This window comes from Dysidea avara, chromosome 5, assembly GCF_963678975.1.
Source record: "Dysidea avara chromosome 5, odDysAvar1.4, whole genome shotgun sequence".
Taxonomy (NCBI): Eukaryota; Metazoa; Porifera; class Demospongiae; order Dictyoceratida; family Dysideidae; genus Dysidea; species Dysidea avara.
The window spans coordinates 28,866,849-28,892,254 of record NC_089276.1 but is presented as its reverse complement, the minus strand read 5'-3'; the positions used below and the strand labels follow the sequence as shown (position 1 = coordinate 28,892,254).

At 39.4% G+C, this 25,406-nt stretch overlaps 1 protein-coding gene across 1 annotated transcript in view; it reads right to left on the bottom strand.

The window, feature by feature from the left end:
- LOC136256776 (uncharacterized) overlaps window positions 1–25,406 on the bottom strand; it is a 77,433-nt gene that overhangs the window by 27,154 nt on the left and 24,873 nt on the right. The window contains exons 3-12 of the mRNA XM_066049799.1: window positions 16,434–16,562; window positions 15,776–15,865; window positions 13,287–14,009; window positions 12,977–13,231; window positions 12,106–12,932; window positions 12,006–12,056; window positions 11,787–11,945; window positions 11,660–11,734; window positions 11,265–11,609; window positions 10,349–10,483 (exon numbers count right to left, since the gene is read on the bottom strand). Of these exons, the coding sequence (XP_065905871.1) occupies window positions 10,349–10,483; window positions 11,265–11,609; window positions 11,660–11,734; window positions 11,787–11,945; window positions 12,006–12,056; window positions 12,106–12,932; window positions 12,977–13,231; window positions 13,287–14,009; window positions 15,776–15,865; window positions 16,434–16,562 (2,789 nt within the window). The remainder of the gene's footprint in view (window positions 1–10,348; window positions 10,484–11,264; window positions 11,610–11,659; window positions 11,735–11,786; window positions 11,946–12,005; window positions 12,057–12,105; window positions 12,933–12,976; window positions 13,232–13,286; window positions 14,010–15,775; window positions 15,866–16,433; window positions 16,563–25,406) is intronic.

The following is a 25,406-nucleotide window of genomic DNA, read 5'->3' as shown; positions in this document are numbered from 1 at the left end:
CATGCATCCTTGCAGCCCATGTGCACCTTCATAATGTGTCATTTATGTCATAATTGTTGTCATGGCTACGTGTCATCATGATTGCTTGTGCTTGAGTCATCATGGCTGCTTGAATTGTCATGGCTGTTTTGTGTCATTATGGCTGCTTGTTTCGTCATGACTGTTTACGTTGTCATGGCTGCTTGCGTTGTCCTGGCTGCTTGCATCGTCATGGCTGCTTGTGTCATCATTGCTGCTTGTATCGTCATAGCTGCTTGTATCTTGGGTCATCATAGCTGCTTGAGTCATCATGGCTGCATACATCATTATGGTTGCTTGCATTGTCATGGCTGTTTTATGTCATTATGGCTGCTTGTATCATCATGGCTGCTTGTATCTTGGGTCACCATGGCTGCTGTATCATCACAGTTGCTTGAGTCATCATGCATCGTCATGGCTGTTTCGTGTGATTATGGCTGCTTGTATCTTAGGTCATCATGGCTGCTTGCATCATTATGGCTGCTTGCATCATTATGGCTGCTTGTGTCATCATGGCTGCTTGTATCTTGGGTCATCATGGCTGCTTGTATCATAATAGCTGCTTGAGTCATCATGGCTGCTTGTGTCGTCAGGTCATTATGGCTGCTTGTGTTGTCATGGCTGCTTGCATTGTCCTGGCTGCTTGCTTCGTCGTGGCTGCTTGTATCATCATGGCTGCTGTATCTTGGGTCATCATAGCTGCTTGTGTTATCGTGGTTGCTTGTATCATCATAACTACTTGAGTCATCATGACTGCTTGCATCATAATAGTTGCTTGCATTGTCATAGCTGGTTTCATCATGATGGCTGTTTTGTGTCATTATGGCTGCTTGCATCATCAAGGCTGCTTGCATCATCAAGGCTGCTTGCATTGTCATGGCTGCTTGCGTTGTCATAGTTGCTTGCATCGTCATGGCTGTTTTGTGTCATTATGGCTGCTCACATCATCATGGCTGCTTGCATTGTCATGGCTGCTCACATCATCATGGCTGCCTGTGTTGTCATGGCTGCTTGCATCGTCATGGCTGCCTGTGTTGGCATGGCTGCTTATGTCGTCATAGCTACTGAATCATGGCTGCTTGAATTGGCCGGCCTGGCTGCTGTCGTCGTCATGGCTGCATGTGTTGTCATGGCTGCTTGCATCATCATGGCTGCCTGCATCATCATGGCTGCTTGTGTCATCATGGCTGCTTGTGCCATCATAGTTACTTACTATTAATTTGATTACATACAGTGGGCCTTTGTATTTGGCATGCTCGTAGCCTTAGTTGGTAATGAAACATAATATGTTCAGTAGTACATACCAGCAATTGTGCAAATCAATTGCACCAATTGGCACTAAGTGCATACAAACCAAATGCATGCAACCCTGTGGTGGCCAACCAGCAGCTATTTCTGGATGGATAGCACAGAGGTCAGACTATCACTACTTTCTCAAAGCCCAGTTTGCGGTTGCCTAAACATCCATTAACATAATTACTTTACTATATTGCTGCAGTTGATGCTACCAGTGTGTGTTTTTCTGTCAGTTAATACATTTGGGTTACAAATTACAAGGTTTAACTATGCCTTGCTACTCCTGCTGTGGGTTCCCACTGCAGCTGCCATCATGGTTAAGAGCCTTGCCTATTTAGCCATCAACAAATGGTACCAAGAACAGATAATGTAAATAATAGTTATGATCACATGTTATTCACCATTACACTAATATAAATGGTAGGGTAATATAGGACTTATAGTGTGCCGATTGGTATGTATATGTACTGACATCAAACCTTTGATATGTACGTATCACAGTGACAAGGGGTAGCCACAAACTCTAAATAACAAAAAATTTGGGGAAAAATTGGGTGCAATGTATTGCTTACTAAGGCGTAAATAAATTAAGATCAGTACCTACCCGCCAGACGCTGTGGTCTATGTTATCATAGCCTAGATGGCTAAACTAAGAATGCAATATTCCGTGAGCATCACAGTTGTTGGCACGTGGGCTCTGCCATAAATTTTGCTGCATAGCTGCTTCTCTGCTTAGCTCTGTACATAGGTACATTTCCATCGTTGCTACTGCTGCTACTGCTGCTATTATTGCTTTGCATGACTGCGTTACCTATCCCACATATGCTGTTGTACACTTGTGGGTTTCCATTGCTGCTGCTGCTATCATAGCTTGCATTACTGCTTGCCTACCCCACACCGGTGTTGTACACATGTGGGTTCCTGCCATTGCTGCTGCTATCGTTGCTCTGCATGGCTACTTTACCTACCCCACATAACTGTTGTACATATGTGGGCTCCCACTGCAGCTGCTGCTGCTGCTGGTGCCGCCGCTGCTGCTGCTGGTGCCGCCGCCGCTGCTGCTGCTGCTGCTGCTGCTGCTGCTGCTGCTGCTGCTGCTGCTGCTGCTGCTGCTGCTGCTGCTGCTGCTGCTGCTGCTGCTGCTGCTGCTGCTGCTGCTGCTGCTGCTGCTGCTGCTGCTGCTGCTGCTGCTGCTGCTGCTGCTGCTGCTGCTGCTGCTGCTGCTGCTGCTGCTGCTGCTGCTGCTGCTGCTGCTACTGCTGCTATCATTGTAGCTGTTGTACACATGCGGGTTCCCACTGCTGCTGCTGCTGTCGCTGTTACTATTGCTTTGCATGATTGCTTTACCTACCCCACATAGCTGTTGTACACTTGTGGGTTCCCACCGCAGCTGCTATCATTGCTCTGCATGTCTATCCCGTATATGCTGTTGTACACATGTAGGTTCCTGCTGCTACTTGCTAAACAATAAAATTAATTGAAATTTACTGTATAATCCATAACACGTGTCGTCAACTACACAGCCAAATAAATTAAGCAATTCTGCTCAATGATTCCTCAGTTTCCCTTTGTCACTCTAAAGTTAGCATGGCAGATCAGCAAACATTAGACAGCACCACCTGAGTATGAGTAAGCATGCTGGTAATTAAGCCATGCAAATACACAAATAAATGTCTGGTATGTATGGTTACGTAGATATAAATGTGCATGTGTTTGTGTCAGAGATCCCCTTCCCTCCTTTAGGGTCAGGTGCAGGAGCCCGGCACGCCTGCATTAAGAGCTCGGGGGTGGTTGGGTGGCATACAAGCAAGCAGGCCGGGCTTGCACTTGGCCCCCTTATGGGGGGTGGGCTAGGGACCATGGGCGATAAGACCGGTTTTCCCAGAGACAGTCACTACATTTTACTTTGCCATAGTATGCAACAAGCTTTTGGTAAACTGATGCCGAAAATTTTTTTGCATCCTCTTAGAATCAGCTTGTTGTGTATCGTTGTTCAATATCTAATGGCCATACAAATCAGCATGTAGATAAAGAGCTGGTCTACAATGTGACGGTGTTTGCTTTAGTGTAGCTATCCAAATGTGTTCACAACTGTATTTTTAAAATATCCTTCAAACCAGAAATTGTGATGTAAACGCCACCATAAGGCTACACCATTTTTCACAGCTTGGCTGTTTTTGTGAGGATTTCACTTCTTTTTGTACTTTATAAGGCCCCAATACCAGCCTACTGCTGACTTCAGGTTTGTTTTGTACTTGCATTTCTTCTTTTCGATACAGACACTATTGAAGACAGACTTATAAATGTATTGTATTGCATGATTTACTTCAATATTTGGTAATATTATTGTAATACTCTAATAGAGTGCACTTTCTGAGGACTTCTAATAGAACATACATAGAACGTTCTAGAACAATCTACCTGTAGTACTTTAATTGATAGATCTATGAAATAACAAACATTTATTTATAAGCAGATTTAAACTAAGATTTTCATTTGTAAAGCAGAAATTAAGTGAGGTGATCAGCCAAGATAGCAGTGATTCAGTGGTTAAGGACGTGGGTGTTAAAGTTTTTGTGCAGCTTTGTTACCCTGCGGTGACTGCTTTATTAGAGAGTCTTGATCCCACAATTTTGCACTTGTTTGGTTTTGCTTTATAACTTTGTAGCTGTAACTCTATTGCTTTCAAAGGCACTGCTACGATGATCAGTCTACTTGCACACTAATTTTACATACTCAGTTTACCCTGTAGTCTTGTGTTGACCTTTTTTAATTGAATAAATGCTCATAACTCTTTGGATATTCATCAGATTCACAGCAAACTTGGTACATGAATTCACACTTTGTATGCTCTTCATTTGTGCCAAAGATCAAGGCAGTCGAATTACATGTTTACGTTTTATAGTAATTTTTCAAAGTGTACAAAAAGAAATTAAATCCCCTGTAGCTCTCGTATGGCATAAAAAGAAAAAAATGAAGAAATTAAAATGAAACTTTGAATGCTCATATCTTGCAAATGGCTGTTGCAAATTTAATCAATATATGATGTGTGACCTACCCTACCTGGTGGATGCAAGAATGGTGTGCTTTGGAGAAGGAGCCATGGAGCTATGCATGCATGAAAATGCTGTTTTATTTCTTCCTGTCGCTTGTGGCGCACTGGCTTTCTTGGCCACATGACACACTGCCGTGTGTCTTGGTGTCTGTATGTTGTTTAAAGTGGCGGTTAAGTTGATGCCTATTCAATCAATTACATTTAATAATTGATAATTTCCAAGTTATTATTGAATTCAGTATCATTACCATAATATTCAAGTACAAAACATGTGCTGTTGTGCATTTATTACATTTCATTATTAACAGTGAAGGTTTAAGAGTGACTTTCTAGCAGGAAAATAGCAACATGAGACTTCAGGATCCTGTATTGAAAATACTGTACTTTCAAGTTTGAATCATTACAATGATATGCGTGGACCACATATACCTTTAATCTTCTACTACGAAACTTACTAAGTTATTCTGATAATTATTTTGAAAATCAAAGAAGTTTCAACAATGCATTGTGCATGATTATGTAACATAACATATCACACACATGTATATTACTAACATTTTTACATATGACCGAAGAGAAGTGGACCGTTTGTTCCTTCTATTTGTATCTTTGTGGCATTTCTTGTGGAGCGAGTTATAGCATCCTCGAAGTACTCAACTATTATTACTGATATGTAGTAGTTGTAACATGGGAACGAGTGATTTTCCTGAAATATATGCACGAGCATGAGGGCACAGCCTGAGTGCAAGTGCGTATATTTCAGGCAAATCACAAGTGCCTATGTTACAACTAATATATACCACTTGGGTGACTCACCTGCAAGTGTGGGAAACTGCAGGAATGCTTCGTAAGTGTATTTATATGGGACCATGTGAATTTCGATTGTGGATAACGTTGTAAAAGCAACGACAAGGTGCTGCTGAGAGGCCGAATGTAAGTGTATCGACATGAGTGTGCAGATCACTTTGATTGTGGGTACGCAATTAAACACAGGAAGCCCAAATGCGAACTGAACAGCTCATAACGAAACTTAAGTGCACTATAAAGTACTTGCTATACTAGCCAAGAATAAACTGAAGCAGTGAATATGTTTATAACGCTATAATGGTGTAGTCAATTAAGCACCATGCCCAGTCACTACGCGCATGTGAAATCGCGCCAGGTGTCAAAACAGCAACATAAAGACGATTCAAGTGTACTAAAGTACTTACTTTACTAGCCATGAATAAACTAAAGTAGTGAATATGTTAGCTAACGCTAATGGCCAACTAAATTAAGTGCTACCCCCAGAGTCTGAACATTGCCACGTCAATGCAATCAAAACAGCATGATATAAACTGACCTGTGACCTTCTTCATTCAGTAAAACAATGAACTATCTTCTTTCCCAAGTCCATGATCTATGCTTTGGCTCACTTTACAAAACTAAAACCCACTATCAATCCTGTGAAGTGTCACTATATTAAAGCAGAGATCACACAGTTTCATCAAAGAAATCAGACAATTTCTGAGAATGCTTGGAATGCATTAATGAGAATAAGAGGTAGTATATATAACTTGTATATACTACCTCCATTTCTCATTCATGCATTCCTGAGCACTGATAGCAGTGCTATTATAGCACTAATACACCTTCCCTTCCCTTTGAAGTGAGGTGTGAAAGTGGTATATGTGTCAGTTGTGTCTCACTACAACTTAGTATTCATAATCTAGTCTTCAGTGAGCATTAAGGAGTTGTTTATGTAAGTGTGTGTCTGTAGCATCTCATGAGCCACTCTTGTTACATATCTTTTAAAGCATAATTACTGTAGCTGGTGATTGTTCTCTTCATGTTGAACTTAATGTGATGAATGAAGTATGATTTATAGTATAAGTATGGTACGTATATTGGTGGTATAAATATTACAATTCTGGATATTTACAATACAGTACAAAGAAGTCGATAATATACTGTTCACGGTGACTGAAGTCATTGGATTGGCTGACTAACTACAAAACACAATTGGCTAACTCTGAAAGCAGATATTCTCTGAAAAGAGATGTACCTGTATACTCTTGGGGATACACCATGGTTTAAAGTTTTCAGTGCATTTAATTTTCTGTGAAGATGTTAGATAAGGAAGCCACACAAGGGTAACTGTATAATTTTTTCATTGGCTTTGCACCTGGTAATAGTAGTTGGTACTTTTTTTTGGCATGACTTGACCATCTGTTAAAGAACTATATACAAAACTGGTGAATTTCCTGGCATGTGTCATTAGTCTACCAGAATATGGCTGCTTATTTCCAATAGACCAATCTTCTTTCACCTTGGGTAGGATCTTCTACAACACTATTAGGAAAAGCAGCCAACTGTGGATCTGTGGTACATATGTAGATACCAGTTCTGCTGACTTTGTTTAGTGGTCCAAACTGCTTGGCAATCTGAGCTATGTAAAGTACCACTGCCTTGTGGTGTTCTCATATGATCATCCCCATTCTAGTACTGGAATTGTACCTGGTGGTAGTTTCTTCTAATTTTTCATATGTTTTCATGGCAGTGTCAAATGTAGATGCTGTCAGGTGTGGTCTTCTGAGTTGCTGCCATAGACTGTTGAGGGATGGATCTTGATCTAGTTACTCTGGTGAGTTCAGCAGCTTGTTCCACTGAGAATTGTTAAAGATTTTGAGTATTCATTACAGATATGTTGCAGCTCTTCTTGACTGGAGTTGATTGAGTGATTGCTTCTGGTCCATAATTTACATCAGTAGTAGCTGCAATCTTCGCTGGCTTTCCTATACACATCTGAAATTTTAGTTGAACAGGATCAAAACAGTAGGCCTGCTCCTATTATGCCAGCATAATTTGGACAATAGTAGGTCACCAATTTCGTGAAAATAACTCTAGAAATATAGGGTGATTGCAGGCATAATTTTAGAATTATCGGATGTCCACGGGAATAATCGGTGGAATTAAGGGGCATGTCTCCTTGATTAGCTAGAAGAAAGAGTTAAGCTACTAAGAATGATATTAGCTGACATTATTATAGGCATGCAAGCAGAAATGTAAATCATTTGTTTGTTCCACAAACAAACGGGAAACACAGTTTCTACTATCGTGGAACTACCTTGTGGAATGCTCTGCCAACAGTCTTATATGACTCAACAACATTTACTCAATTTCGAAATAGTTAAGAACATTTTAGTGAGTTAGTTTGTACATAAGTAATTACTGTATATATGTGTGTGTTTATGATGTACGTTTTTGTGCAGGGCATAGCTGAAAAATAGCTTCGGCTGATGCTGCCTCTCTGTTGAAATAACAATTGAATAAAAAAGGAGTGCTGGGACTGATAAACCTCTAAAAGATTGATATACTTTAATAGAACACTCAAATACTCTAATAGAGCAGTCAGATCGTTTCATGTTAATAATCTGCAGCCAATATCAGGGATTTATCTGCATGATTATCTGCAATACTGAAACTTGTACATCTTATACCAGTGTATCTTCTTCAAGTCTTTGAACATATTGCTAGTATGTGGCTACAGCTACACTAATATTGAAAACACGAATTATTGCTGCAGATAGCTATTCTAAGTCTGTTGTAACTACGTACTTATGGCTAGAAAAATGATGTGTAAGATGGAAGCTTCATATGGTTATTAATCAATTCTGGCAAAACTACTTATAGCAGCATCTTGAAAACTAAGTGACTAGCCAAAGGAACTGAATGAGAATTATTATTTTGGAATAATAGGCTAGATACAAGAAGAATAATGGGAGAATTTTTGGGAAATTCTGGAAGAAATAATAGATAAATTTTTGAGCATAATAGGCTCAGGCCTACTAAACATGTACTTCTAAGTGGTCTCTGACCTAAAGTTATACATGGTTCTGCTGTCAGCTGTAATGATCCTGCTTACCTCCATCCGTTTTGGGTCTGATCAAAATGTGACATTCACTCAAGTTGGTTGTGCTGCCACTTATGAGCTGAGCTATGTTGTTTGCGAGATGGTTAGATAGCAAGTCATGTAATTTATAGCGCTTTCTAAATATCAGGATGGATCACAATCTTTATGGTCTCCTAGGTATTGATTTGAACTTGCTCAAAGATAATTCCGCAGCTTTGTTACACTGAATAGCATACCAAGCACCCTGTGTGATTTTCATTATTACAGATTTGGACTTTGTCCACAGAAAGATGAAAAGTCCTTTGCTAGTTATTCTAATTAACCATGAAAACATTTGATATGGTGTGGTTTGCACACTCAACCATCTCTAGGTGGCTCAACTGTTTTTGTATGGTATAAAGAATGGGGCTTCCGTATCCATATACTCCAATGTATAGAACATGCACATACTCAGATTGTCTAAATCCTGTTGCAATATCTGCTGATGTTGACGTAGATGATCCTGAACAGGTTTTAAAGCGTTTGTGACAAGGTGGCTTGGTATGTTTCTTTTATGATATATAGCATACTGCACAATACAGTACCAATTTTTACACCTATGTACAAAAGCTTTTTGTGGCAGCACCAACTATGACTCCTACTACAGAACTTTGCATTGTAAGAACGCCCACGGGACCTCTCAAACATCCTCTATCAACTATTACATTAATAGATGGTACATCATGATGATATTGATTTTTCTGTATTCCTAATTCTCTCTCCTCTCTTCCAGCTTGCAACATTTGTTCATTCAGGCAGTCTTCAAAAGCTGATCCCAATAGCTTCTCAATTAATGTTGGCTTGGATATTGAAGGAATACCAATTGTACACATTACCTCCTCAAGGTTCTGACCACCACCTACTAACTGCATTAGTTTCGTAAGTTGATCCAAATGTTCCTTCTGTTGTTTGTAACTTTAGCTGCTTGATTTCCATCTGAAGATCAACATTTTGCAGAGGGGAACAATACGCTGTAGTCTATAAATGACCTTTGGTGGTAGATCTCTGCTATATAGATGCTACCAATATATACTGCAACTACAGTCTTGTATGGCCCCAGACTGCTTTTTTGTGAGTGTGTGTTGTGCCCTACCCATGCAAATGAAAAAAAAGTTTTGCTATGTGAAACTTACAGTACCACTCAAATATTACTTCACAAATCCATGGTGCACTCTTGGTACTAGCTAAACATGACATGCGTGTACTTGAAAAATCCATCTTTACTGGCATGATTATCTCACTGGAGCCTGTAGCTAAAATCCAAATATCAAGAAGTATATTCAAGGATACAATCTCTGGACTTTTATGAACAACATTCAAATGTTATATCTACCGTTACTAAAAGCCTTGTAAGCAAGCAGTCGGCATGGTGGATCCAGCGATACACTAATTGATGGTTTATATTCAAATATTTTGACAATATATGTGGGTTCTAATCAGTTTATCATTGGAGATCCTAATCCAAGTCTATGGCTCCGTAAGGTGAGTTGGCAGTCAACACTTGAAGTGAGAAAATCGCTAGATTAATTACATGGATCCATGGCATTGCTTTCCATTGGTACAGCTGTACTGTACATCGTAGCGGCTGTACATGTGCCACACCCATGGTACATTATATTCTGCAGTGGCTAATACTGGTGTGTACAGGTTACACCAGTCGTGATCTGCAGTGAAAGAATGTATCATACTTGAATTATGAGCACCTGGATAACTATTACTTATTTCATGCTGGTATTTAGATAGCTACAGTATGTACAGTATTACAGCAACTAGCTACATTACGAGCCATGCAAGCGTTCTTTAGCTACATGTGTACTGTAGCTATTGTAATTTTGTTCAGTTGTAAAGTAAATGACATATGTGCTACAGACTGCATGCACCATGTGTGTGGTGGTACTGCCTTCACGTGTGTTGTGCATGTAGACAACACATATGTATGTGTTGAATTCACACATGTGGAATTACATGCAACTCGCATGTGTTGTGAAGTTGTCAATACTGTTCACTATTGGTACCTACCATGTATTTAGTTCAAAACTTTTACTGACCTCAACACTTGACAAATTTGAAATCATTGTCTTCAGTTGGATCTGTAAAATATTCTTTCCTTTCTCTGGTAGGGTCTCACTAGACTCCTTCACTTTTCCTTGATCCTTCATCAGTGACTGTGGACTCTTTGAAGTCTAAAGAGTACATAAAACCAAATAATTTTAATTAATAGTTATGCAAGGTATTTAGCAGATCATGGATGAGTGTATTGCAGACTGACGGATCATGTTATATGAATGCCAAGCTCAAATGAGCACAGCAACTGTCGGAAAGGATGAACAGTTGGAATGCACCAAAAGTTCAAAATGTTGTAGGATTATGTTACGAACTCTTGGTTGTACTGAGACCTATGCAGTAATATGGAAAAGATGAAATTGAGTTAAACATTGTCGCTGCATTCATCACTAAGGCCACCATTATCAGTTCAATATTAGAAGCTATTGATAGACTACACCATTAGCTACAAGTAAACTTATCAGTGTAATCTACAGTTTACCAGACAGTCTTTTCACAGGGTATGCTGAATAACAACAGGTATGCTGTATGACAGGATTAATAGTACAAATGGTATACACAATAGAATGTATATCAAGCCTATATTACTGTAGCTGTCTTAGGAAAACAGTATGGCAGCACTGAGAACTGGAGCACACTCATCTTATTGTGCTAAAAAATTTCGAGCACAAATTCAAGTCCATGCATGCTTTAGCAACTTCATTATTGAAGTGTGCACAGTGTATTGTTGTTTACAGGTACTTTTTGTTTGAAGGTAAAGAATGTATAAAATGATTTTTTGCTTATTAGATTTTGTTCTGTATTTACAAGGAGCAGTTGTATGTGTCTGTTGATCCATAATCTGTTTATCCATGATCTGCTAAATACATACAAATTCTCAGTTGTGCATAGCAATATTACCTTTTCACTCCAATACTTCATTATCACTTCAACCTTTTCAAGAGTAGAGCTCACATTTTTCATTACTGATTGTAGTTTAGTCAGTTCAGTTTGTGTTTCTTCATCAAGTACTTGTGACTGTGAACTTTTCACCTCTTCTTTTAAAGATTCATCTTCCTCTTTTTGTGATGTGTCCGATAATAATTCTGGTGGATGGTCTACTGGTTGGATGTTCTGTAACTGTTTGTACTGGTCCAGAAGATTGGAGTATATTTGTTTCTCTTTGACTATCTTCTCCTTCAGTGATTTCTCCAATCCTAAACTCTCTCTCAACTGAAGTATCAACTGGTCCTGTTGTGACTGAACCTATTGACATTGGTGTCACATTGATGTCTCATTATACTATGTCAACTCACATTTTTCAAAGTAGTTACTGTATCAAAAGATACCAAAGACCATTTTGCTGAGCTGCTTAAAGCATCGGGTATGACCTGAAAAATTACTCACATTTACATACATATTTAGTGACAAAGAGAGTTGTACCTTTATGGTTTGGTAAGATGACACTTGTCGTGGTAAAGTGTTTCTGATTTTCTCATCCATCTGTACGACTATTTTATTCAGTTGTTTGATTGTATCATTGCGTTCCTTCCTGGTTTTGACAAGTTCAAACTGTACTTTATTCATTGTTTTGGGGATATCCTGTGGTTAAATTTTATAAAGACCACAATTTCTAGCATGCAACAGATTGGAAACTCTTACCTCCAACTGGTACAGTTGTGTGCTAAGATTATTACTTGTGTCATTGAGTAGCTGTAATAAAGAAGATAAAATACTATTTCAGTCTAGTTAATGAACTCACCTTAGCAAAAAATGAGAATGGTCCTACAGTAAGAGCACTACCGATGGTCAGTATTGTTTTTGGGTAGACTGCTACCTGCTGTATACCATTTTGGTAAAAGTAGCTTTGATGCTGCAGAACATTTAAAACTATGAAAGAAGCCACATGTTTAGGAACAGTCCAGTAGATGATTGTGTGGCTAGTCTTTGCTACTGCCAGTAGCTGTAAACAATGAGGAGTAACCTCACATTTCTTTTGTATCAGTGATCGTATATCAATTAAATTCTTTAGATTGAAATGACTCAGTTGCAAGTTTAGCTGAACAGCCAGTACAGTGTGTATACTGGTATCATATGGCACCATGTGATGAGATGGTGATGGTATGGGATACTTTGTAACTGGCTGGGATGTATCTATCCTACTGTCAAACTGGGCCAGGAGTGCTGCAACTTCAGGAATATTGCAAGCTTCAACTACTGCCGTGAGTACAGAGTGGTCCATCCAATTTGCAAATGCAGAAAGCTTCTGCACCAGTGTTGGAGTAGATCTGCTTCCTTGAAGGACTTTCATATAGTGAGTAGGAAATAGTGGAATATTAGCTTGTGTGCTGGCTCTCAATAAACCACAGTTGTCAGCAATCATCTGTGGATCAAAAGATTGTAACATTTCTGTCAATTTTACTGTTGTATCCCAGAATTTAGCATCAACAGTAGACGGTTCAAAAGCATCATGGCAAACAGTCACTGTGTCTTCTCCACCCGTTTGTTGCAGATGCGTCAGGTTATCTGGTTGAGTGTGCTCACCATCACCAGTACTACTGACAGAGCTCATCAGAGTAGAATCTAATGCTAGAGAAAAGTAATAACAATTGTCTTAGTACTTGTGTGCTTACCATTATGCAGCATTTCTCCAATGTTTCTCAGGCTTGTGTTTGCTTTAAGCAACTCACAGAATGAGACCAGTCCTTTTGAATCCATCAGTCGAACTTGCTGTAAGATCAGACAACTCTTGTGGTAACTACTTTGAGCTGCCACAACAACATCTTCACTGAGTAGTTGCTGGGATATCATCAGCTGCATAACCACCTCAGCATCCATGTTGACTGACAAGTAGTCACAGTAGTAGTCAATGAAGTCCTTGACTGTTGCTACATGCACAACAAGTTGAGATAATTTATGACACATATTTAGTGGACCACTTACCAGCTGTATCTAAAGGAGGTGGAGTTGACATATCAACAGGTGTTGTTGTTAGTGGATCGTGAATTACTGGGTAGTGTGCTATCTGAAGCCATAACAAGTGGATTTCATTAAACAAGTGACATCTGGTAGATGCTGACTGATATGCACTATCCACACAATGGGTAGGAATGTACCAGTGAACTTCTATGCAACCCTTTCTAATATGACCAAGAACACAAGTTCCCTTGCCAATGTCCATGATCACTGTCTCAAGCTGGGATTGAAATTTTAATAAATCTGCTACTGTCATTTTACTGGCATCCCTTCCAAGTTTTGTTCCGATCTTTATAAAGTATTTTTTGATCTCTTTGCTAGGAGCATCTGGAAGAAGGTCAATCACCTTTTTTGAGAATATGGCATTCTTGTAATTTTCCAGAAGTTGTAGTGTCTGGGGAATCTCAGATGCTACCACAATTGCTTGTAATATTCTAATATCAATCCAACTCCAATAAGGGGAACAAATTAGTGAATCCAACAACATATTTGTATCTTTGGTATGACGTATTTCTGTTTCAAGCTGTTCAGGTAGTTGTGCACCGCCAGGTGTGTTCTGTTGAGCTATACAAGCTCTCTTTATTGACAGGAAGTCTGCCTTCACTAACATCTTTGTAAGTTTTGTTTGTAGTTTGATAAATGCAGCACCCACATTTTCACATTTAGCAAACTCTTCTGTGGAAATGATATCTGTGTAGTAAAATAGTGCTGTAAATTTAAGGTAGTATGTACGTGCATAAGTCTAAAGATTATTACAAAGATTAAAGGAACCAAAGTTCAAGACTTTGATTATAAACAATTATGACTTGTTCATACATAAAATTGTCAGCAGTTCCAGTTTCAATCATTAGAGAGTCCTGTACGGGGTAAAGCTATGAATAATTTATTCTGTAGAGCAATATCTTTCTTGTCTTACAAATCATTCAAAGTACAAGATGATTCCTGTAGATTCTCCCACCATTATACACAGATTTAAATACCACATACTTTGTCACCTAGTAGTGTTGGGGTAGAACAATGTATTGGGAGGTATACAAGGCTAAGATCAACTTCACTATGCTTTAGTTGATCTAAACTCTTTATACTCTAGTTACCCAACATCACAAAGAAATTTTGTGCAAATTCCATCTGATCAAGGCAGCACAGAACCATGTGAAGACTTCAGACTACCATTCAGGTTTACAACAACTCATGCAATAAATAGCCCTGAAGAGTTATACTGGAAATGTGAAGTCTTAAATATTACTATTAGCTCATTGACGGCCACATTCTCAGAGACCACTGACCGAATTTGCATTATATAAGCCATTCAATACCCATAACTACTTAGTAACCATAAATGTAGGTACTCACTATATACTAAGGAGGTTACAATTGACTATGCCATTTTTGTTTACATACATAACAGTAACTATAATAAACGTACCAAACAGTAAAGTCTAAACTTTGGTAAAAACCAGCCCAAATAAACAACAGAATCCCAACTACATGTAACTATTTACAAAGGTGTCCAACTAATCCATTCCACAGCTGGTTTATTCATGATTTTCCTCTTTCTGTTGTTGTGCATGTGTATATGCACTCGCGTCTGCCATGCCACATCTGAGATAAAGCAGTTGACTGTTGATTTTACCTGTCTCCATTGATGTATAACACTTTCTTTTACCTCTATGGGCATGTCCGATTCAGTACTAGTGCACCTTGTTATGAAATGCATTTTACAATTTATAGCAAAGTAAAGGGGGTGTGTATGATCCATTTTGCCATATGACAGCAGTGGCCATCAATGGGTTAATGTCTGGATATATATGGCTATTATGAAATCCTAAAATCATGAATTGCATTGACAAGTTGAGTTTGGTAGATCTAGTCATGTTTGTCATTTAAAGAGTGGGAAAACATGAAAGTTAACTCTGTGTGGATACTGTGCCTGAGCTTCATGCTCAGAAATTAAATTTATTATGCTCCAAAAATTATGCTTTAAAAATCTCAGGAGCTGGGACACAAAGGAAGTCAAGGTAAGTCCATGATGGGTGTATTGTATGTACCGAGGTTGGTGAAAGATACGTACTGGGATGAAGTGATGTCAAATAGCAAGAAATCAAGCCAATGGCCTTATGCATTATGAAGTTATGTTTGGCTGAAGACATCAGTTAAAGTCCAAGCAGTCTTTCTCCTTAATGGAACCTGGGAGTGGCAAGATGTAGTTGTACAGTACAGTTTCATGGTGTTGGATAAAGACCTGTACAATAAATTTCCTGTCATTTTAGCCAGCTTTACTGTAAACTCTGAATAACTGATGACTTGGCCTAATTTATCACTTACACAGAATACAGTGTAACACACAAAATAATTATTAAAATTGTAAATAGCAATGATTTTGTTTCTCTGTAAATCGAACTACCTTGCTGAATGCATTATCTGAAATAAATATTCACATGCCTGTTTTGACTTACCATACTGGTCTGTAGTAAGTTTCTTGTCATCTTTTATAGTTTGATCACTTTGCTGCGCAAATGCTGCCCCTGATTGTCCAGTGGACTGGCCTATATAATAGTACATGTAGTTTAAAGATGTGTAAAACTTTTCTTCACTACAAATAGGAGCTGCTTTACAAACCATTGAAATTTGAATGTAAGGAGTAGAGTGTATGTACAGAGTAATTAATGTATAATGTTGGTGATTTTGCAACATATAATACCTAAACACGTACTTTTAAAGGAACTTATGGACATTTGACGAATTAAAATTTCACAAATTAACCGCATTGTTAAATTTGTCAACTTTTTCTTTTGTCAAAAGTTCCTGTTGTACAGTATAAAATCAAACTAGCCACTTGAATTTTTTCAGTTAGTTGCAATTTGTTTCTAACTTAACATCTAACCTTATCATTAAGCAAATACATGTATGTAATAGAAGTGTTACAATACAGTGTGTAGCTCTCTTGTGCTATCAACAGGCCAGAAATTGATAACTTATTATAAATTTCCTAATGTTAGTTTGTCATAGTTTTTAACACACTAGTTTACCATGCTGGCTTCTTGAGCCTATATAGAGTCTAGCCTTTATCAAAGACATATTATACTCAATGTGGACTAGTTAGTATATGCATACTTTGTTGTGTGTATTTCATTATTAATTCATCTAGCTGCTTTCTGGTTAGTAGCAACCTTTCTTCATCATCTTGTTTAGTTTGATCATTTGGTTGAACAGACACAACCTCCAGTTGTCTTGTTACCTGACCTAAAATTGTTCATATATATTTTAAAAAGTCATTTTAAACCAGCCTGTAACCCATCTGTGTCCAACTGTAAAGTATCAGTGGTGTAGGTGTATACCTTTCTATATACAGTACTGCCCAGAGGTAACATTACAATCCCTTGCCAGTGCTCAAATCCAGGCCACGACTCAACACGACACACAACTGGAATACATCACATGCGAAGACACGCAGTTTCTGGAGCAGCCTCCCAAGGGAGTTTGCATGTCATGGCTACGTGTGGTGAGTTAGTTAGCACACACATGCCAAAGAAATCACGGGTAAAAAATTGGCTACACGAGTGTCAACTGCTCCCAAGTGTAACATTACCTCTGGGCAGTACTGTATGATTATTGTCTCTTTGATCCACACAAAGTTTCTAAGCTGATATGACTATATAAATTCCATATTGACAAATGCAGTAGAATTTCAGTTTCAGTCTATCATACAGTATACAGCTGTACTGTAATGAAGGTTTGAGCTTTGCTGTCCAAAAATATGTTTCCTTCACAACAGTTTAATAGTAATGGTTAGGTATAATTTTCCCCAAAAATACCTGCAGAGTAATTCTAACAAGTTATTATGGAATTCTAAAAATCATTTATTCAAATGAATTATATGCTAACTAACTGACCGACCAACCAACTGACTGACTGACTGACTAACTGCTCAAGTGTTGATTTGCAATAGCACGAGGTGGCTTCACTACTGGATATCATGAGAATTGTCTGTAATTTCTGTAAAATAAAGCGGAATGGCCTGTTCACTTTTTAGTATTTAATAGTCAGGGCACATGTTTAGTTGCCATTTACACTGTGACTGGATTCATTGCAGAGGTGTTTTTCATTCTGTTAAAATTGAAGTTAACAGAACAGGCACTATGGGAGGGGTAGGTAAAAACAGTGGACCTGAGGACCGAGGACTCGGGAAAGGGGGCCCAATTCTTCTTGGAATTTTATACCCTTCACAATATTCTATACTTATAGTTAGTTAGGTACCTTTGCAAGTAGACTTGCATGACTAATCCACTTTTTCCCTCATCACAAAGTCTCACACAATGTTTAAACCAATTAGAAGTTATAAGCGCCTCTGAAAGTGTCTGAAGCTGAAAACCACTCACCTGTTCATGATGAGCATACTAATCTATTATTTTGACTCGCTACTGAAGTTTAGAAACATTTTGCAAACAAATATTCATGGGAAATAGTGACTACCAGTTCTACTGTAGCTAAGAAGGTTCAGTCCAACAGCTCAACATTCAACCAGACTTCATACATCATGGTGCATGTGCACAATGTTTCTAAATTTTAGTTGCGAGTCGACATAATAGACTAGTATGCTCATTGAGTAGTATGTCCATTGTGCACCAGGCGAGTGGCCTATAAATGCAGTCAGCTTCAGACATTTTTTATCAGAGGCGCTTATAATTTCTACTTGGTTTAAACATTGTGTGAGACACCATGATGGGGGAAAAATGGATTATCCATGCAAGTCTACTTGCAAAGGTACTTAATATTAGTATAGAATATTGTGAAGAGTATAAATTCCAAGAAGAGTCGGGTCCCTGGGTCCCCTGGTCCCAGGGTCTCGGTCCCAGGTTCCTGTTTTTACCTACCCCTATGGGAGTGCATGGTACAATCACATGCAAACAGGCCCAACCCATTTGGAATGTGCTAACAAAGCATTACATCACCTCTTTGCATGCTATGGGATAGCAGTTTCACACTGTCATAAGCCACAACTTGTAGTACCTGTCAGTCAACTCCTTGTATTGGCACCTAGTGTTCAGTCTGTCTCATGATCAGTAGCTGGTTACAGTGATTGGAGTGCTTCAGAGATTCAAGCCAGCTACGTATCACTGCTAGTAGCCTAATTCTTGTATACCACCATGCCAATCAGCAGACTGCTTACTCCACTACCCCTTGGTCTAGACACTGTCAGCCATTGCCAACCTGCTATAGCATGTGATGACAACAATCATCACCACTTCTTTGCAGTCATTGATTGCGTTAACCACCTTCCTTCAGTTTACCATTGCCACCCCCTACGGTCTGTTGCCAGCAGCCATACCTTTCAGCCAGTTGTTAATGATCCTCCACAACAGACTAGTGCTGTTGACCACACCCCATCATTATTCATCATCTAAGCCTTCCAGCACCACCTGAGGTAGTTGTGTTTCTGCGCCCATCAAAGCTCCTCTTTAACTGCATCACTGGATTGCCAACATTTATCAACATCATGTGGTCAGACCACCATTTCATGTGCTGTATACCCACAGCTGCTGCTGCTATTGTTGGTTGCACATAGCTGCCAGTGTCATTTGTCATGGCTTGTTTGCATGTATTTTGCAGTTGCTAGTGCTCTGATTGCTTTATTTGTATGCTGCCATCATGGTCTTATAACAGTTATTGCATGGTGCCACTGCTTATACTGGAGTGCCATTATGCATACCATAGTTCTGTTGCTTTGTTGAATATGCTGTGCTATTACCATCTTTGTACTTTTTTTTTGCATGTTCAGTGCACTATGCATATCACAGTGCTGTCGTTATATGCATGTTGAATAATTATGTTGCTGCCACTGTTCATGTGGCATCTTATAGTGTTGTTGTTTTTGTCACTGTTCTATGCATAACACTACCACAAATATGTTAACTGCTTGTTTAACATATTGCCACCATTGTTTGTATTGCATTTTGTACTGTTTTTGCATGCTTCTTGTACCTCAGTACCATTATGCATGTCACAGTGCTGTCTCTATATGTTACTGCTGCCATTGCTTGTTTAATATGTCGTCGCCATTGAGACACCAATATTCTGAGATACCGTAAGGTAAGTATGGTCCTTTGATGTATGCCATACCATGTTTTCATAGCTGTCATGTTGTGTTACTGCTGCCTTGCTGTTATTGCTGCTATGGTCTTACTACTACCATGTTGCTATAGCCATGTAACTGCCTACATTTCCATTGAGTTATTTTGTAGCTACATTCTCTCCCAATGTTGTTTTACATTCCTTATTGCATTATACTGCCACTTGTATACATTGGTTTATCACATGTCGCTTCACATTGTATGTGTTGTAGTCACTGCTACTGGGTACGCCACAGTGTTCTGAGTTGCCTCAGTTGCTTCATGTCGTTTTATTCCTGTCACTGTGTACTGCACAGTGTTGTGTTGCCACATACCATAGAGTTTTTCCGCCACCGTAAGTGCCACAGTGTTAAGTGTTGCCACATGCTGTACAGTGGCTCATGTTGTAAAGTTGCTGCCACAGTGTTGTGTTGCCGCATGCTGTACAGTGAACAGTTGTTGCCATTTTGTATGCCAGTGTTCTGTGTTGCCACATGCTGTACAGTATGTTGTACAGTTGCTGCCACTATGTATGCTACAGTGTTATGTGTTGCCACATGCCATACAGTTGCCTCATGTTGTACAGTTGCTATCACTGTGTATGCCACAGTGTTATGTGTTGCCATGCAGCTGCTTCAATGTTGTACAGTTGATGCCATTTTGTATGCCAGTGTTCTGTGTTGCCACATGCCATACAGTTGCCTCATGTTGTACAGTTGCTATCACTGTGTATGCTACAGTGTTATGTGTTGCCACATGCCATACAGTTGCCTCATGTTGTACAGTTGCTGCCACTGTATGCCACAGTGTTATGTGTTGCCATGCAGCTGCTTCAATGTTGTGCAGTTGATGCCATTTTGTATGCCAGTGTTCTGTGTTGCCACATGCCATACAGTTGTCCATGTTGCCATTGTATATTCCAGTTTTCTGGATCAACGTTGTAAGTGGGCCGGGTCATCCGGATTATCCTGGTCATTTGGGTCACATTTTGTCCGGGTCAAGTGGGTCTTATCCACTGAATATCTGGGTCTGACCCGGATGAGATCACGTGTGACTATATGAAGTTAACAAGCTCGATTGTATTGATGGAAATGCAGTTGTAAACACTTAAGAAACTTACGTGGAGCCACACCAACCATTCAGGAATATGCTTTGCTGTCTGTGTGGGGTATATAGAGCCACGCCCACTTATCGGAATTGTACCAGCTGTGCTCTGTGGGCATGCATGCATGCAACACCAGATCTGTGTTGCTACTTGAAATGTAGGTAACTAACTTCTAAAATTTCTGTAGCTGTATGTAAACTTACGTGGAGCCAACCCCACTTGATAATATGTACATGGAGCCACACCCACTTGATAATACATCGCTACTCACTTCTTGCAGACAATTTTTTGTAGTGTAAAAATGTAGGGCTGACTAGTGGAACTTGTGGACTTTTAATCTAGCTCTTGGGGCACGCCTCTATTTTAATTAAACGGGGTTACATGCGGGTCAGATCCAGGTCCCATCCAGATTATTATTCAGGTCAGTGGGTCAAATGGCTCAACAGTACTGACCCACTTACAATGCTGTTCTGGATTGCGGCATGCCATACACTTTTCTTCATGTTGTACAGTTGCTACCATTTTGTATGCCAGTGTTCTGTGCTGTCTCGTGCTGTATAGCTGTTGCCACTGCTTATGTCACAATGTTATGTGTTGCCATCACCACCGTGTTGCTCAGTGGCGGATCTAGATGGGTTTCTGGGGGTTTCGACAGAAACCCCCTTTTAAATTTAGTTCAGTGGCAGTATAAATACATAAACATTGTTGTACTGACAATTTGACAAAGCAAACAATTATATACCGCTGTATTTCAGTAGCATGCATGCAGTTTCACTTAACTAACACCATTTATAGCTATTAAACCCTCAGCAACACTTCGCTTTTCATCTCCCACTGCATTAAAAACGATCGAGATACTCTAATAGAGCAGTCATGTAACTACTCTAATAGAGCAATCAAAGCTACAGCTTGTAGTCACCATATTTGCCCTATATTTAGCTATAGTATTTACAGTTTAAGGCATTGGATTTATTGTAATTGGTAACTAAAAATAACCTAAATCTGATCTCAGAGCTTCTAATTTTCCGGAGAAATGTCATCAGATGTCTTATTCAGCTATACCAACTTTCAGAAACCCCCTTTTAAAAATCCTAGATCCGCCACTGTTGCTGCATGCCATACAGTTGCTTCATGTTGTACAGTTCCTGCCACAGTGTGCCGCATGCTGTACAGTTGCTGCCATTGTGAATGCCAGTGTTCTGGGTTGCCACATGTCGTACAGTTGCTCATGTTGTGTAGTTACTGCCACTGTGTATGCCACAGTGTTATGTGTTGCCGTATGCTGTACAGTTGCTCATGTTGTACAATTGCTGTCACTTTGTATGCCAGTGTTCTGTGTTGCTGCATACCATTGCCAATGTTGTACAGTTGCTGCCACTGTGTATACCGCAGTGTTACGTACACGTATGTGTTTCCGTATACTGTATTTTTTATGTATTTTTTCTGCTACATGCTGTCGAGCAGTGTGTTTGCAACTCCATAGTTGTAATGACAGTATACTACAGTAGTTATTGCTGAGGAATATGCAATTGCTACACATTGTGTGCTAGTTTTACTTTACATAATTGCACATGCATTATGGATACACCCAGCAGTTACAGAATCTTTAATTTGGGGGAAATTGGGCACATTGATACTGCTTGATGAACGACTGTAATGCTACTCACTGTGGATGTATACTCTTTTCACTAGTGCAATTATATTTCCACATTGTCTAATTAATTTGTGTTACATGTGTTCCAATCCAGGTCAGGCTCAGATATTCAATAAAACTGAACTTATGCATCACTTGGTTTCAACCCTGATTGTAGTTGTGTGAGGCAAGAAAACCAATGACTCAACTGCATCATCCTTCAGTCTATTTCTGTCCTTACACGCAATTCCTCCAGCGCCACTAAAATGTCTTTCAGATTCTGCACTAGCTGCTGGTATATCTAAAAGCTGCCTAGCTAGACAACTTAAAACAGGAAAACTATACCTTTGTTCGACCCACCACAGCAATAGAACAAATATGCTCCGAACAGCATAAGCCTGTGTCAAATTGACACCAGTAATTGAGTCATAGCGACAAAGCTCTTCATTTACTTCTACTGTAATCTTGCTGGACTTTTTTCTTGGTTTATCACCAGCAGCATTTCTAAATTCAGCCATTGAGTGATGCTTTAATCTCTATTTAGCTACTGCTTCTATTTTCTCCTTAAGTGCATCAACATCACTATCTTCAGGCTCTTTTGGTGGGTAAACATGCTCTTTTGCAATGGCCATGGTATTTTCTTTAACAATACCAGCTGCATGTTCTGATAAACTGCATCACTCCTCTTCATCCCTCACAAATGAAAACTCTTTAAGAGAGGGGTCTAGATAGGAGGTAGCAACGTGCAAAGCAATTATATCCTCCCACATCTTAGTATCTAATGCTGATACCAAGTTTCTCTTCAAAATACATCCTGCTGCAGTGTCTGAAGCAGATAAATTGCACCAAAAATTCTGCAGTTTATAAAATGCAGGCAAAACAAACTGGAGAGTGGGTACAAAAGAATATTCCGGAATGTCAAAAATACCTTCAGCCTTTTCTAAAATTTGTAGCACTTCTTCAAGTAGCATTTTTTATATTGCAGCTACCAGGTCTTCATGTCTTTTATCCCTTAACAGTGGTTTTATAGCCTCATAACTTTTAGATACAGAGCGGAATTTATTAATCAAACCACACCAAGATCTTGTTTTACCACCAGCCTTCAGCGTTGTACTGGATTCCACCAGATTTTTTTACAAATTTTACCAGACTATTTGCACAATCATCAAGCTCTTTTAGCTCTTGACTCTCTGCACATGATGCATTCCATGCAGTGTTTATTGATGTTGACAAACGGTGACATGCACAATTAACATGGCACTTAGATTTTGTGGTAGCCACCATATTTGACCCTTTGTCTGCTGCGCATTGGGTATTTCTGAATTAAGGCTTGTGTCATCCAAAACCTGATCCAGTACAACTTGAATGTGGTCTGCAGTCTTATTCTCAGAAAAAAATTGCATGCGTACATAGCATGCTTGAAGGACCATATTCTGTTGTCAGGACCTGATTCCTCCACCCAAAAAAGGTAACATTGAAGTAGGAGAGTGACACAACATTATCGGACCACAAATCTGTCACAGCAGAAACCGTACCTTGCTCAGCAGACTTTTGTAAGCTACTCTTCATGGTGTCCTGTATTTGGGATAGCTTGTTAACAATATCTTTATGCACCATAAGCCATCCAACTATAAACTCAGAAGTCGGTACACAGCCATGAGATGCACCCAACTCTATAATAAAATTGGGCAAAATCCTTTAAAGCTTCTTCTTCTACAAAGTTGTAAGGTAAGTGTGCAGCAGCAACAAGAGTAGCAGTCTTCTCACGAATTTCCTTCCTTGTTACCTCCCCAAGTTTCTTTCCTGAGCGCATAAAAAAGCTATCCAATGTTTTAAAACAAGGCCTATTAGTTGCTTTACTACTTTTGCTGGAGCTACTACTACATTTGGAACTGCTGACAGCATTGCTAATACTGCTGCTAGTCTTCATTGTCACCATCAAGCACAATTGTGACCCAGTCTGAGAAAACCGGTCTTATCGCCCATGTCAGCAGATTCCATTTTTCACCCAGGACACACAGCTACATGAATAAACTATCTAATCCCACATTTAAAATCAGCTAGACTTGAGTGGTCTGGTTTTGCTGGCTGCTTTTCCCAAGCCCAGTGGCGATCCGTACGTGTGGTGTGGGGCCTTAATTAATGGAGCTCTGGTCAGCCTGGGAATGACTGTATGTGGCTATACAGCTCTGTGGTATTGATTAAGTACCTCTGCTGTGAATTTCCTTTCATCTTAGCCAGTTGTGAAACCTCAATGGCTCAAAACTTTGCCTAATTCATCCCTTGACCTTCCTTTTCAATTTTTGAACACCATCTTTCCCGCCTTCCAGGGCCCCCCGACTGATACAGTCAACCTCGGTTTAAAAACTATCTAAAATGGCGGGAAACTTAGTTGTTGGCTACTTGCACTGTGGATGCTCTGGAAGGTAAGGAATTGGTGTAAAACGTCTGAAAATTTGGTACACATAGCTTCAACCATTGGCAAGCTACAACACACTAAATACTTAAAACCGGCATTTCTCGATACTTTTAAATAGGCGATAAGCCCGGTTTTGTCAGACTGGGTCACAATTAAATTGTCACTTTCCATATCACTGCAAAGCACGAGGCAAAACGTTATAATTATTAGGAACGTTACATTAACACGCATGTGATCAAATGCGAAATCCGGGTCAGACCCGGATAATTTTATATCCGGGTCTGACCTGGTTTACCTGGACAAAACATGACCCAGATGACCCGACCTGGTTTCAATGCTGATATACCTGCCTGTGGCACACTACTAAATTTGTCAAGTGTATACACTATACAATGAAAAGGTGTACAATGTAAGCATGTGTATGTGGATAATCACTGGTGTGAAGAATAGGGGACAAATCTGTGTGGCAGTTTTGCTGATGACTTTAGCAGTTTACAAATGTAGAGCTGATAAGCATTACTTCTCCATTTCCCATCATCTTTATATCAGTATCTGTTATGCCGGCCTCTTTCACTGGTTTTGTTGCTCTACAGAAGCTGTGTACATTATATGTGGTATTATCTAACCCTGATTGCTTGAGAGAAGAGGTCTGAAGTTATTCTGTGAGAGAAAGTTTTGTTTCTTACTTGGATGCCTATAGTGGGGCAACGTACTGCCAAATGTGATAGCAAGGCTTTGACTTGACACAATTTTACCTAGCTAGGCACAAATGGTGAATTTTAAAAAAAATTAGATTGTTCGATGACCAATCAAACCTTTG